The sequence below is a fragment of the Mus caroli genome, unplaced genomic scaffold (assembly GCF_978045245.1).
Source record: "Mus caroli unplaced genomic scaffold, Mus_caroli_1 scaffold_11, whole genome shotgun sequence".
In the NCBI taxonomy this organism is placed as follows: Eukaryota; Metazoa; Chordata; class Mammalia; order Rodentia; family Muridae; genus Mus; species Mus caroli.
Genome location: NW_028227266.1, coordinates 1,003,751 through 1,016,889, shown reverse-complemented (window position 1 = coordinate 1,016,889; position 13,139 = coordinate 1,003,751). Strand labels below are relative to the sequence as shown.

General features: G+C 34.9%; 1 protein-coding gene across 4 annotated transcripts in view; it reads left to right on the top strand.

Annotated features, from left to right (window-relative positions):
* Aasdhppt (aminoadipate-semialdehyde dehydrogenase-phosphopantetheinyl transferase) overlaps nt 1-13,139 on the top strand; it is a 30,056-nt gene that overhangs the window by 2,027 nt on the left and 14,890 nt on the right. Inside the window, exons 3-6 of one of the 4 annotated variants that reach the window (XM_029481526.2) lie at nt 4,724-4,845; nt 5,306-5,467; nt 8,511-8,582; nt 11,122-11,145. In XM_029481526.2, coding sequence (XP_029337386.1) covers nt 4,724-4,845; nt 5,306-5,467; nt 8,511-8,582; nt 11,122-11,145 — 380 coding nt within the window. Of the gene's footprint in view, nt 1-4,723; nt 4,846-5,305; nt 5,468-8,510; nt 8,583-11,121; nt 11,558-13,139 lie in introns of those variants that run through there. The other 3 variants (XM_085844388.1, XM_085844387.1, XM_021171937.3) reach the window with 3 other exon arrangements.

The window sequence follows — 13,139 nt, the reverse complement described above, 5'->3', positions numbered from 1 at the left end:
GAATTCCCTTATTACTTAGCCATGTTGGCTAAGTACTGCTCATTTCCCAATAGATTTAACTGGGATCTTAGCACAAGTTGTCAGTAGTATACATTCCTGATTAAGTATTTTTCTCATTTCTTAAGCTTTATTTACAGTTAAAGATGTTTACAGTTTTAGGTGAAGTAAAGGTATAGTTTTATGATTCAGTTTAACAGTATTTACAAAATAACCATGAACAGTATAAAAATATTTAAGTTCAGGAAATAGTAAGAATTCTATTTGCATGGTTTTGCAATTTCATGTTTGTGTTTCTATTATAAAATATTTTAGATAGAAATTGCCACAATAAAAATAACTTTAAAATATTTTGAGAACCAATTATAATTTAATTAACTCAAGTAATTTAAAATGAATGTTATTAGGTATACTGAAAAACTTCTGTATTCCCAGCACTTTGGAAGTAGAAGCAGAAGCAAGACTATGAGTTCAAGTCTACCCTGAAGTACATTGACTTTCATCCCAAAAGATTTTGTTACAGAATTGCTCTCTAGAGGAGCTATTGCATTATAAGTATAAATTAAATGTAGTTGGTGCAAATTAGGCCTGGACATACTACAGAGTGGAAAAGCCTGTTTCTTGTCTCCTCTCATACCCTCATATATACTCCTAACTGGTTCTCTAGGTAGAGCTAAGTGATCTTTTGAGAAGGACACAGTTTTAAAGTTATGAAATAGGTTCTTATTAGACATATAATAGAATTCAAACTCCTAAACATAACACTGTTATTGTGTTCTTTTCTACTTTCAATTCTCAGGCATGTTACTATTTCTCATGTCTCTCTAGTTTTCTTTGATCATTGTTTTCAATGATCAAAGTTACATGTATTTTATCATGTTACAGTATTTTATTTCCTTTAATTAGATGTTGCTCAACTCCTTACCTCCATCTTCCCCTTGATAAGTCATATTCTTTGAGAAGAATGGATAATTTTACTGCTTTGCTTTTAAATGTATGTGTGCTGATATTATGTATAGAGGCCAGAGGACACCCCACAGCAGCTGTCATTCTCAGAAATGCCACCTACCTCTTGAAATAGGATCTTTTCAACCTGTAGCTTACTGATTAAGCTAAACTAGCTAGATAGTGTGAGCCTTAGGCTTCCACTTATTTCCTCCTCCCCAGCACTGGAATTATGAGGCTGTATACTTGTATTACTGGGCTGGTATTTTTTACATAAGTTCTGATGATTAAACTCAGGTCTATATATGTTATATATGTATGTTAGCACTTTACCATTTGAGCTTTCTTTATAGCTGAATGGTAAATTTTAACTGAGATGCTTGTATTAGTCAGGGTTCTCTAGAGTCACAGAACTTATGGGTAGTCTCTATATAGTAAAGGAATTTATTGATGACTTACAGTCTGCAGTCCCACTCCCAACAAAGGTCAGTAGCAACTGTGAATGGAAGTCCAAGGATTAGCAGTTTTTCAGACCCACATGGCAAGCAGGCGAAGGAGAAAGAGCCTTCCTTCTTCCAATGTCCATATGTAGTCTCCAGCAGAAGGTGTGGCCCAGATTAAAGGTGTGTGCCACCACACCTTTAATCCCAGATGAAGTTGAACTCAGAGATCTCCCTGTCTTAATCTGGAATTCATAGCCACTAAACTTCAAGATCTCCATACCAAGATCCAGGTTAGAAACTTCTATCTCCCAGCCTCCAGATTAGGATCACTAGTGAGTCTTCCAATTTTGGATTGTAGTTCATTCCAGATATAGTCAAGTTGACAACCAGGAATAGCCACTACAGTGTTATTATAATACATGTGTACCGGACACATTGTTTTAGAGTGATATAGATAGGCTTTGAAGTTCTGGTAGTATAATAGACTTTTTTTTTTATAGGCCTACAATAGTAGCAAAATGTATTGGTTGTGGGTGATTTTGTTATGGGGTTTTATTATGTTTAAAATAAACCAGTTATGTGATTTTGATTATGTTATGTATTTAGTTAGTAGTTGACATTCTTCTTTAGTAACTAAGCTCTAAGAAGGATCAAGTATTTCAAAACTTAAGTGACAATTCACATTTTTCAGTCCTATACCTTTCATATATATATATGTGTGTATATATATATATATATATATATATGTACATATATATATACACACACATATATACATACACATACATATATATACACATATACATATACGTATATATACATACATATACACACATATATACATACACATACACACATATACGTATATATATACATACATATACACACACATATACATATATATATACACACACAGATGCGCACACACCTGTGTTCTTAATATTTTATAGGATGATTACATATATTGTAGTAGAAATCAATATATATAAATAATATTAAGAATTTGCCTATGTGTCTGTCCAGTAATGATGCTGATATTTTGAGAGACAAATTGGTTTTTCTACTGGGATTTTCTAACAGTTTTTCTTCTAATTTCCTATGGAGTAAAATAGAATATTTGGCCAGTATGCATTCCCCCATAACACCACAGGGTGGTGCTGCTGTCCTTTAGTTGAGTATTTAGAGATTCACCATTGACTGCTGTGTATTTTGTGCTTAAATATATAGGAAAGTATACACACTGGTATTTTTTTTCAGCCATAAGTAATGAGTTATAGTATTTTTTGATTGCCAGCATCCCAAATACAAATTAAGGTATTCCTTCACTTTATTTCATATATGCTACTTATGCCGGAGTCTACTTGAGAAGAATTTATCTTTTAAATTTTGTGGTTGTAGGTTGTATGGGTTTGTAAATTTGGAGGCCAAAAGTTTTCATCAGTTTCCTCTTGTCACTAATAGCTTTCTTTTTTTTTTTTTTTAATCTTTATCATTTATTATTTTTATTTGGACAACATATATACATATGTACAAAATACCTACGGTCAGAATCCTCTTTTATAATTTCATTTGATTTACAAAAAACGGGACAGCAAAATAACTTAGGTCACTAATACTGTACAAAAATAAAACTGATTAAACAGTTGTACAGATCAGTATCTTACAGTGTTCCAGACCATTCATCAGCTGTGAAAGAACATCTTATCTACCCAGAGTGATGAGCACTGTGCTAAATCTATCTGCGAACTGACAAACTAATTAGTTTCTGTAATTGTAACTACCAAATATAATTCTCAAAAGAAGCGTGATGTGGAGCGTAAAGCCAGGGTGTCATTCCACAATGGCGAAGGGCTTTCTTCTTCCCTAACCAAGGAGAGGAGAGATCTTAACTCTAAAGCTAGTAGATTTTCACTAATAGCTTTCTTAATGTTTGTGACATAATCTCTCACTGGATCAGAACGCTGGTCAGTGAGCTCTGGGGGTCAGTTTTACCTCCCAACAGTGCCCTGACAAATGCCCTTTCTGACAGTATTAGGTTATAGATACTGGTAGCTTCTATACCTTTTACAGGTGCTGGGTAATCTAAGCTCAGATCTGCACTACCTTAGCAAACTACTCATTGAACCATTTCCTTAGCCCTTTCACATTTTTAAGACTAGATGCCAGAAACAGTGAATGAATCAGTTATTATTAAGAGGCATCCAGTAATTCTCAGTAAAATGAAAATGAGCTTTGGATCACTAAAAGGATGCATGCCCCCAAATGGTAATAGTGTCTTGTTATATATACTATTCTCAAGGTCATAGAATCATAGTTATGATCTCAAGTACTACAGATTTCTGGGTTAAGGAAGGAGAACCTGTTTCGAAACTTGACTATTGAAGTTGGAACTTGGGAGACTCATAAACATTTTTGCACAAGAACTGGTTTTTAATGTTTCCTTCTCTGACTTACTATAGGAGAGGTATATGGTTACTGCAGAAGTTCTAAATAGTACCAAAGAATACAGTCTATTGTGTTCCAGATCTACTTGAGAGTCTACATGTATATATTGGTTTTGCTTTTACAGCAGTAATTTCAAGTAAGCAGTATACATTGTTTAACTACCTTCTAGTTACAAAATATTATAAAACAGTTGTTTTCTTTTTCCCTTTAGTAGTGTAGTAGGGTCAAAATATAACATTAGTGTGAATTTCTGAAAAATATGTTGTCATACTTATGTATGACATTTTAGATGTTTAAAATTTAGAACAAGTTTGACTGTCAACTCCTAAGGTTTTTGGAACATGTTTCAGAAGCTAGGGTTCTTCTGCTTAATTATTTAACTCCTAATTTCACAAATTTTTATTAAACTGGTTCTTTTAGGCTAACACATGCTTGTTATCTTGAGTTATTCTTTTAATTTCTAATTTATATCAAAATTAACAATCAATACAAAAATATTTCTTTTGTTTTTGTTTGTTTATAGTAATAGGAATTTTGCTTTTTTTGTTGTTGTTTTGGTTTTTTGAGACAGTGTTTCTCCGTATAGCCCTGGCTGTCCTGGAACTCACTTTGTAGACCAGGCTGGCCTGGAACTCAGAAATCCTCCTGCCTCTCCCTCCCAAGAGCTGGGATTGAAGGCGTGCACTACCACGCCTGGCTATGCAGGGCCTTGCACATTCCAGGCAAGCACTGAGGTACATTCGACCCTCATTTAGGATTGTTTTCTGAATAAGTTGCCTTTCCTGTTTGGGTAGTCCTCAGTAGTTTCAGTCATACAACAGCTTTTTAAGTTTTGTTTTTATGTTTATTTTTAATAGAATAAATTTTTAATTCTGTATTCTCTGATTTGGCAGGTCGTGGTTCAATTCCAGAATTCTTTCATATCATGAAAAGAAAGTTTACCAAAAAGGAGTGGGAAACAATCAGAAGTTTTAATGATGAATGGACTCAGCTGGATATGTTTTACCGGCACTGGGTACAATTCCTCTGTAATTCTATAATTATTCCATTGTCTTCACTAGAAATAAGAGTGAAAGATTTGTAGTTACTGGTAATACCATACAGTGCTTGATACAAATGGACAGTTTCTTGAGAACTTTGGATTTTTTAAAAAATCCATATAACTCTATAGAAACACATGAACCTTATTTAACAGAAAATGGCACATCACAGTTTTTATAATTTAGTTAATTCTCTTAGCAACCCTTTGAGGATGGCATTGTTTGGTCATTACAGTTTACACTTGAGAGTTCTTGAATAATTTACACAGACTGCTACTAAGATTGTTTTCGGTGCTGTTACAATGAGCAAAATAAAACAATTACAACTTTATAGCTGTAACAAACATAGAAATCAAAATGTACTATATCTATTAATGTTATGAAAAGTTTTAGCTATTGAATCCTCTAAGAGAAAATGTCCCTTTTTCTCTCTAGGCACTGAAAGAAAGCTTCATAAAAGCCATTGGTGTTGGATTGGGATTTGAAATGCAGCGGCTTGAATTTGATGTATCTCCATTAAACATGGACATTGGTCAGGTTTATAAGGAAACATGTTTGATTTTGGATGGGGAAGAAGAAAAAGAATGGGCCTTTGAGGTAAGGAATTTATTATAATTCCTATAGCTAAGACATTCCGTATTTATTTATTTTATTTATTTATGTGCGGATAATCTAGATTGTTCCTGAAATTTAGAAGAATGTCAGCAGTGTAGAATATATATCCGTTGTGAGCTTGTGTAGCTTCCTTTGAAAGTAATTCAATTCCTTTTAATTAGTAATTAAAATCTGATCATTAAAACTATCTTTCAAGACATAGTGGTGCCTGCATTCAGTTTTAGTATTTGGGATCTCTGTGAATTGGAAGCCAGCCTGGTATAATAAAAGGGGTTGGGATTTGTGTTTTTTAGATGTTACTGTCTGACATAGTTAGGGTTACTGTTGCTATGATAAAAAGCCATTTGGGGAGAAAAGAGTTTATTTTATTTGTTTCACACTCACACATCTTAGTCCATAGCTAAACGAAATCAGGAGTAGAACTCAGGCAGAGTACAAACTTGGAGCCAGGAGCTACTACAGATGCCATGGAGAGGTGTTGCCTACTGGCTTGCTTAGCCCACTTTCTTGTAGAACTCAGAACCCAGCAAACACAATGAGTTGGACCATCTTACATCAATTACTAATGAAAGTGCCCTATAGGCTTGCCTACAGCCCAGTTTTTTTTCCTTCCTTCCTTCCTTCCTTCCTTCCTTCCTTCCTTCCTTCCTTCCTTCCTTTCCTCTCCCCCCCCCCCCCCGTCCTCCTCCTCCTCCTCCTCCTCCTCCTCTTCTTCTTCTTCTTCTTCTTCTCATGGTATATTTTCTTTATTTACATTTCAAATGTTGTCCCCTTTCCCAGTTTCCCCAAGGAAACACCCTATCCCGTCCCCTGCTTCTATGAAGGTGTTCTCTCACCCACCCACTCCCTCCTGCCTCCCCACCCTGGCATTCCCCGACACTGAGGCATCTTGCCTTCACAAGGTAATCCTCTGCTACATATTGCAGTTGGAGACATGGGTACTCTGGTGGTGGTTTAGTTCCCTAGGAGCTCTGGCGGGGCTGCTTGGTTGATACTGTTGTTCTTCCTATGGGGTTGCAAACGCCTTCAGCTCCTTCAGTCCTTTCTCTAACTCCTATTTTGTGGACCAAGTGCTCAGTCCAATGCTTGGCTGTGAGCATTCACCTTTGTATTTCTCAGTCTCTGAGAGAGCCTCTCAGGAGAAAGCTATATCAGGCAAACACTTCTTGGCATCCACAATAGTGTCTGGGTTTGGTGACTGTATATGGAATGGATGTCCAGGTGGGGCAGTCTCTGAATGGCCTTTCCTTCTCTCTCTGCTCCACACTTTGTCTCTATATTTTCTCCTGTAAGTATTTTGTTCCCCCTTCTAAGAAAGGCCAAAGCTTCCACACATTGGTCTTAGCCATTCTGACTGGTGTGAGGTGGAATCTCAGGGTTGTTTTGATTTACATTTCCCTGATGACTAAGCATGTTGAACATTTCTTTAGGTGCTTCTCAGCCATTTGATATTCCTCGGTTGAAAATTTTTTTGTTTAGCTCTGTACCCCATTTTTTAATAAGGTTATTTGATTCTCTGGAGTCTAACTTATTGAACTCTTTGTATATATTAGATATTAGCCCTCTATTGGATTTAGGATTGGTAAAGATCTTTTTCCTGTATGTTGGTTGGTTGCTGTTTTGTCCTATTGAACAGTGTCTTTTGCCTTACAGAAGCTTTGTAATTTTATGAGTTCCCATGTGCCTATTGTTGATCTTAGAGCATAAGCCATTGGTGTTCTGTTCAGGGAATTTTCCCCTGTGCCCCACTTTCTCTTAGTTTCAGTGAATCTGGTTTTATCTGGAGGTCCTTGATCCACTTGGACTTGAGCCTTGTACAGGGAGATAAGAATGGATCAATGTGTATTCTTCTATATGCTGACAGCCAGTTGAACCAGCACCATTTGTTGAAAATGCTGCCTTTTTTTCCACTGGGTGGTTTTAGCTCCTTTGTCAAATATCAAGTGACTATAGCTGTGTGGTTCATTTCTGGATCTTCAATTTTATTCCATTGATCATCCTGCCGGTCATACAGTTTTTATCACTATTTCTCTATAATACAGCTTGAGGTCAGGGATGATGATTCCCTCAGAAGTCCTTTTATTGTTGAGAATAGTTTTCCCTATTTGGGGTATTTCATTATTCCAAATGAATTTGCAAATTGCTCTTTCTAACTTTATGAAGAATTGAGTTTGAATTTTGATGGTGATTGCTTTCAGCAAGAATGGCCATTTTTACTATATTAATCCTGCCAATCTATGAGCATGGGAGATCTTTCCATCTTCTGAGTTCTCCAAGTCTTCAGAGACTTGAAGTTCTTGTCATATATATCTTTCACTTGCTTGGTTAGGGTCACACCAAGGTATTTTATATTATTTGTGACTATTGTGAAGGGTGTCCTTTCCCTGATTTCTTTCCTCATCCTGTTTATCCTTTGAGAAGAGGAAGGCTACCGATTTGTTTGAGTTAATTTTATATCCAGCCACTTTGCTCAAGTTGTTTATCAGCTTTAGTTCTCTGGTGGACGTTTTGGGGTCAGTTAAGTATAGTATCATATCATCTGGAAGTAGTGACATTTAGATTTCTTCTTTGATCTCCTTTTGTAGTCTAATTGCTCTGACTAGGACTTTGAGTAATATATTGGATAGTTAGGGAGAGAATGGACAGCCTTGTCTTGTCCCTTATTTTACTGGGATATGTTGGCTGCTGGTTTGCTGTACATTGCTTTTAGTATTTTTATGTATATATAGCTCAATATTATGGATTCTTCTTTTCCCTCCAATTGAGGCTGTTCCTCCTTTTTGATTACTTTAGCTTGTTTAGAGTTGATAGATCTAGCCAACACATGGTCATGGTAGAGATTAACAAGGTGTATACTTTGATAATATATGAAATACTTAATCCTGTTTCCCCATACATGGTTACAAGAGAGGTGAGAGAGTGTTTTAGTGTATAGAAGTATAGAAAGTAGATGAGTTTTTTAAATGTAAAAAAAAATAGGTCTAAATTTATGTTTTAGAACCTGAATTCTGTTTTTATTTTTTAGGAAAGCAAAATAGATGAGCACCATTTTGTTGCAGTGGCTGTTAGGAAGCCTGATGGATCTAGACATCAAAATGTAAGATTTCGTTTTGTTTTTAAAAGTCTTTCTAAAAAATAACTGAATCAATGATGCTTTTATTTACAATTGATTAAAATTGTAATTTATCTTGCATCAGGATAGGGGGTATAGCTTACAAGGTTTGTTTTTTTGTTTTGTTTTTGTTTTTTATTAGCAAATGTGTTAAGATTAGCTGGTATTCTTCCCCCCCCTGCAAAAACAAAACAAAACAAATAAAACCCACAAAACTTTACAAGATCATGTTATCTTCTTTATATTTAAACACCCTTAAATGTTACAGAGGAAAATGTTGATAGTACTAATATATTTCCAATAGATATTCAGTATTACTTGTGTCTTAGTTGTAACCATAATTTTTTTAGATGAATTATGGTTTTATTGGATATAAATTGCATCAGACTGAAGGTTGGTGAATACTGATATTACCTTAGAAATTAAACACATTCCTAGTGTTCTAAAGTGTTCCCAGAGCTTATGTGAGACTTTATATCATATTGGGACTTAAGGTTGGTCTCACTTTGTTCTTTCAGTCATAATTGGTTTATATTTCTGATATTGTTATCTAATAAATGAGGGTAAAACACTAAGAGACTCAAATGTACATATAGCTGTAGCTCTAAATAATTTCTTTAAGGTATACTGTAAGCAAAACCTTATGCCTTTGTTTTTATGAAATGAATATGAGAATATATATATGTGTGTGTATGTATATATATATATATATATATATATATATATATATATATATATATGTGGACACAAATCCTGTGGTCATTAGTTTGAGAAAAATAATGTAGGCCATAGACAATTTCTTTTATAATAGTTTTGTCAGAGTGTCTTTTAAGAATATTAGTAGGTTAGAATTGATATTTGGTAGGAGGTGGTGTGATTCGTTCTATACGATCATATACTCTACCTCATTACCAGCTTCATGTGCTTTAGGGTTTTGTTGTTGTTGTTGTTGGAAACCTTAACTCCAGTTTGTGCTGCTCATATATACATGGGTTGGGGATATCCACTTAAGTTATGATCTCCAAAGTAGATTGACTCCCTCCCCAAGTAAGGGTTGGGTATCAGGAGCTCTTTTCTTATGTGTGTTGGGTATCTTGATGAGCTTGATTTTGTACAGGTAGGTAGCTGTAGGAACTGTGAATTATGTGCACCACCATTCCATGTCCAGAAGTCAGCATTTCACAGATTTCCTCTTCATGTGCCAGCTCTTAAATTCTGTCTACTCTTCTTGATGTTCTCTGAGCCTTAGATGTGGGCAAATTAATATAGATGCTTCATCTACAGATGAGCACACTGATATTTATGTTATTATGGCATATGCCCAACTATCAGTCAGCTTGTTGGTTGTTACCCATTACAGAAAGACCAAAGGGAAGAACACAAGAAATCTATGGATATTAACTTAAGGAAAAGCAGTTTGTATGACAGTTTAACATAAAAGTAATATTAGGGCCCTCCCCTAGGGCCTGTGCTCTTTCCAATCATGAGCTTTTGACCCAGTTTTACAGTACCAAACATGAAGTTCACTCTGTTGGAGGCCCCAAGTGGTTGGTTACTACCATAACTGTCATGCCACTGTTAAACCATTGGTTAGATGTACTTTTAGTACTTCTGCCTCTTTGAGTAGAGCCTACTGCAGCTGTGCATAATGGGAAAGCTAGGTTCTAAATCTAAGTTCACAATTTAACTTGTGTGGTTAGCTTGTGGTCTGATCTTCCCGAGCCTCAATTTCCCATCTATAAAATTGAGATAACTGTGTTATAGCATGGTCTACTAAACTTTGTTAAGATAATTTATAAAGCTCAAGTATTGTTTAATATGAATTGATTGCCCCTCATCTAAAATGCTTTGGGCTCAAAGTGATTAGATTTCAAAGTTTGTAATATTAAAATCTATATCATATACATATAATATATATATAGTGTATACTACACACATATATATACATATATACACACACACACAATTATATTTTGGAGTTGGGGCCCAATGTTAAACATAGACATCATTTTTATTTCATATATACCACCTACATTCTGTCTGAAGCAATGTTATACAATGATTTTTGTATGTTTGTGTTTTGATTGGCTTGTCACAGGAAGTCAGGCGCTTTGTTGGTTCTCAGTAATTCCTGCATGAGGGTCATTCCTCTTTAGTTAAAGCAGATTATCATAGCAGGCCTACACTTCAGGAGTGTTTCAGAAATTTTTCTGATGATACACTTCTGCTTACTGACTTTAAAGATCTTTAGATTTCTATGTATATCAACTGGGTTGGACTTTCTGCATATAGAATATCATTAAATCTTTAAAAATATACTGCAGGTAGTGGTTTGAACATGTTCATCTTTCACTTTTTTATTGACAACACTAATATAAGGAGTAAAAACAATAGAAATTTTACTATGCCTTAATTTAATACTAATCACTGGAATTATTTCAAAATTTTAAAACTGATCATATAGTTAATATAAAGTATTAAAGACAAGGGAATCTTTGTTTTTTGTTTCTTTTTTTTCTCTTAGGTTTCATATCAAGATGATTCTCAGGTATCCCAGAAGAAGTTTACCACTCTTAATTTTAATGATTTGGTAGCATCTGCTGTTCCTATGACACCTGAGGATCCTTCATTTTGGGACTGTTTTTGCTTCACAGAAGAAATTCTAATACGAAATGGTACCAAGTCATGATAGGATTCTCTTAGTAAGGAAAATAAATGAAAAGGGTGACCTTGTGTATTCACTGAAATATACTGCCTGATGTGATCAAATTTTATTTAACAAAACATTTTTAAAGACACAAATTCTTTCTGAGAGCAGATTTCCAGTCCAGTGGCTCCATTGTCGAGTATGCTCACTTTTTCCTCCCAGAACTGTAATTAATAGAAACAATGACAGAGTCTTCCAAGGATAAATGTGCATCTTAGAAAGAAAAATAAAGTGTAAACATGCTGAAGGCAAACATTTCACCTTGTTTTTCAGAGAACTCTAAAATTTCTGTTAACTTTCCAGAGACTTTTGTTGCAAATTAATCCATATTTACTTTTCTAAAAGTGGGGACATATATTTTGTAGTTATAAGAAAATACACCTGCCTTTCATAACTATTCTGCTGCATAAACTTACTGGTACTAAGTTACTGTCTTGTATGACATCTGTTTGGCACATAGCAAGCACAAGTTTTAAGGTGTCAGCATTGCAACACTCATTTTGCCTTGACTGTAGTAGCACAAACTGCTGTTGAGACTTCCAGGTTTATATCTTCATAAAGTTGTAACATTTGTTTTATCTTGATAAATTATCCCCCCAAAGATTCCATCAACTCAGATGTATCTGATTTTTTTTTTTTTAGCCACTGTCAAAAGTAAACTATTGGAGAGAAAAACTAAGTATGTCGTCTTAGGGTTTCATTACTGCGAAGAGACACCACAACCATGGCAGCTCTTATAAAGGACATTTAATTGGGGCTGGCTTACAGGTTCAGAGGTTCAGTCCATTATCATTATGCCTGGAAACATGGTAGCGTCTAGGCAGTTGTGACCCAGAAGGAGCTGAGAGTTGTATCTCTTGTTCCAAAAGAAGCTAGGAGAAGACTGGCTCCCAAGTGGTTAGGAGGAGGGTCTCAAAGCCCATCCCACAGTGACCTGCTTCCTCCAACAAGACCATACCTACTCTAACAAAGCCACACCTAATAGTGCCATTTCCTGGGCCAAGCGTATTCAGCCCAGTATACCTGGTATGGTTTGGGAGAGTTTCATTGACATCACACTACTGTGGTTGAGAAAAGTCTACCATAGGGTACTCATTTCCATGTTAGGAGCTTTCATTGTCTTTGTCATTACTGTAAGCAGTACTACAGTGAAAATGTGACGTTTTGAGAGTCATTGTTATGTCCTGCAGACAGGAGTGATTGGTTCAAAGGGTTTAAACAAACAGCTTTAGGTATTACCTTATTGCTCTTTTTAGGTATTACCTTATTGCTCTTGAAAAACTTAAGTTTATGCTTCAGCTAGTTGTGTTTACCTTTCTTTTACCTGAAGATTGGTTTGTTGGTTTTTGTTGTTTCCTTGTATTGGATAACTGTATAACTGAAAAGTGATATGTCACATTTAAATTTACATCCTTTTATTACAAGTGAGGTTAATATGGCATTGTGACTGGTAATTTGTATTTCCTTTTTATGAACCCTTTGCTAATCCCCATTTGTTTTTATTTACTAAATAGATTTAAAGTGAATATAATATATTGATACCAAGACCATCATATTGATGAGAGAATCTATTTATGGTTATAGTGCATGTCTTCAGGAGTTAGTCTTCTTAGTGTTAAATAGCAAGAAGTAGAATAATATCGTTTTTATTAATAACATTAAATACTGTGTGTAAGTGCTCAAAAATTCAGAAAAGTTTTTTTTTTTTAAATTGGACATGCTTAATTATAGAAAGCATAAAAAATCTTGAAGCATATTTAATAGATGAAGTAATGTTTTTCCCTATATGAGTATAATACTGAAATTTGTCTTATCATTATAATAATAATAATTAT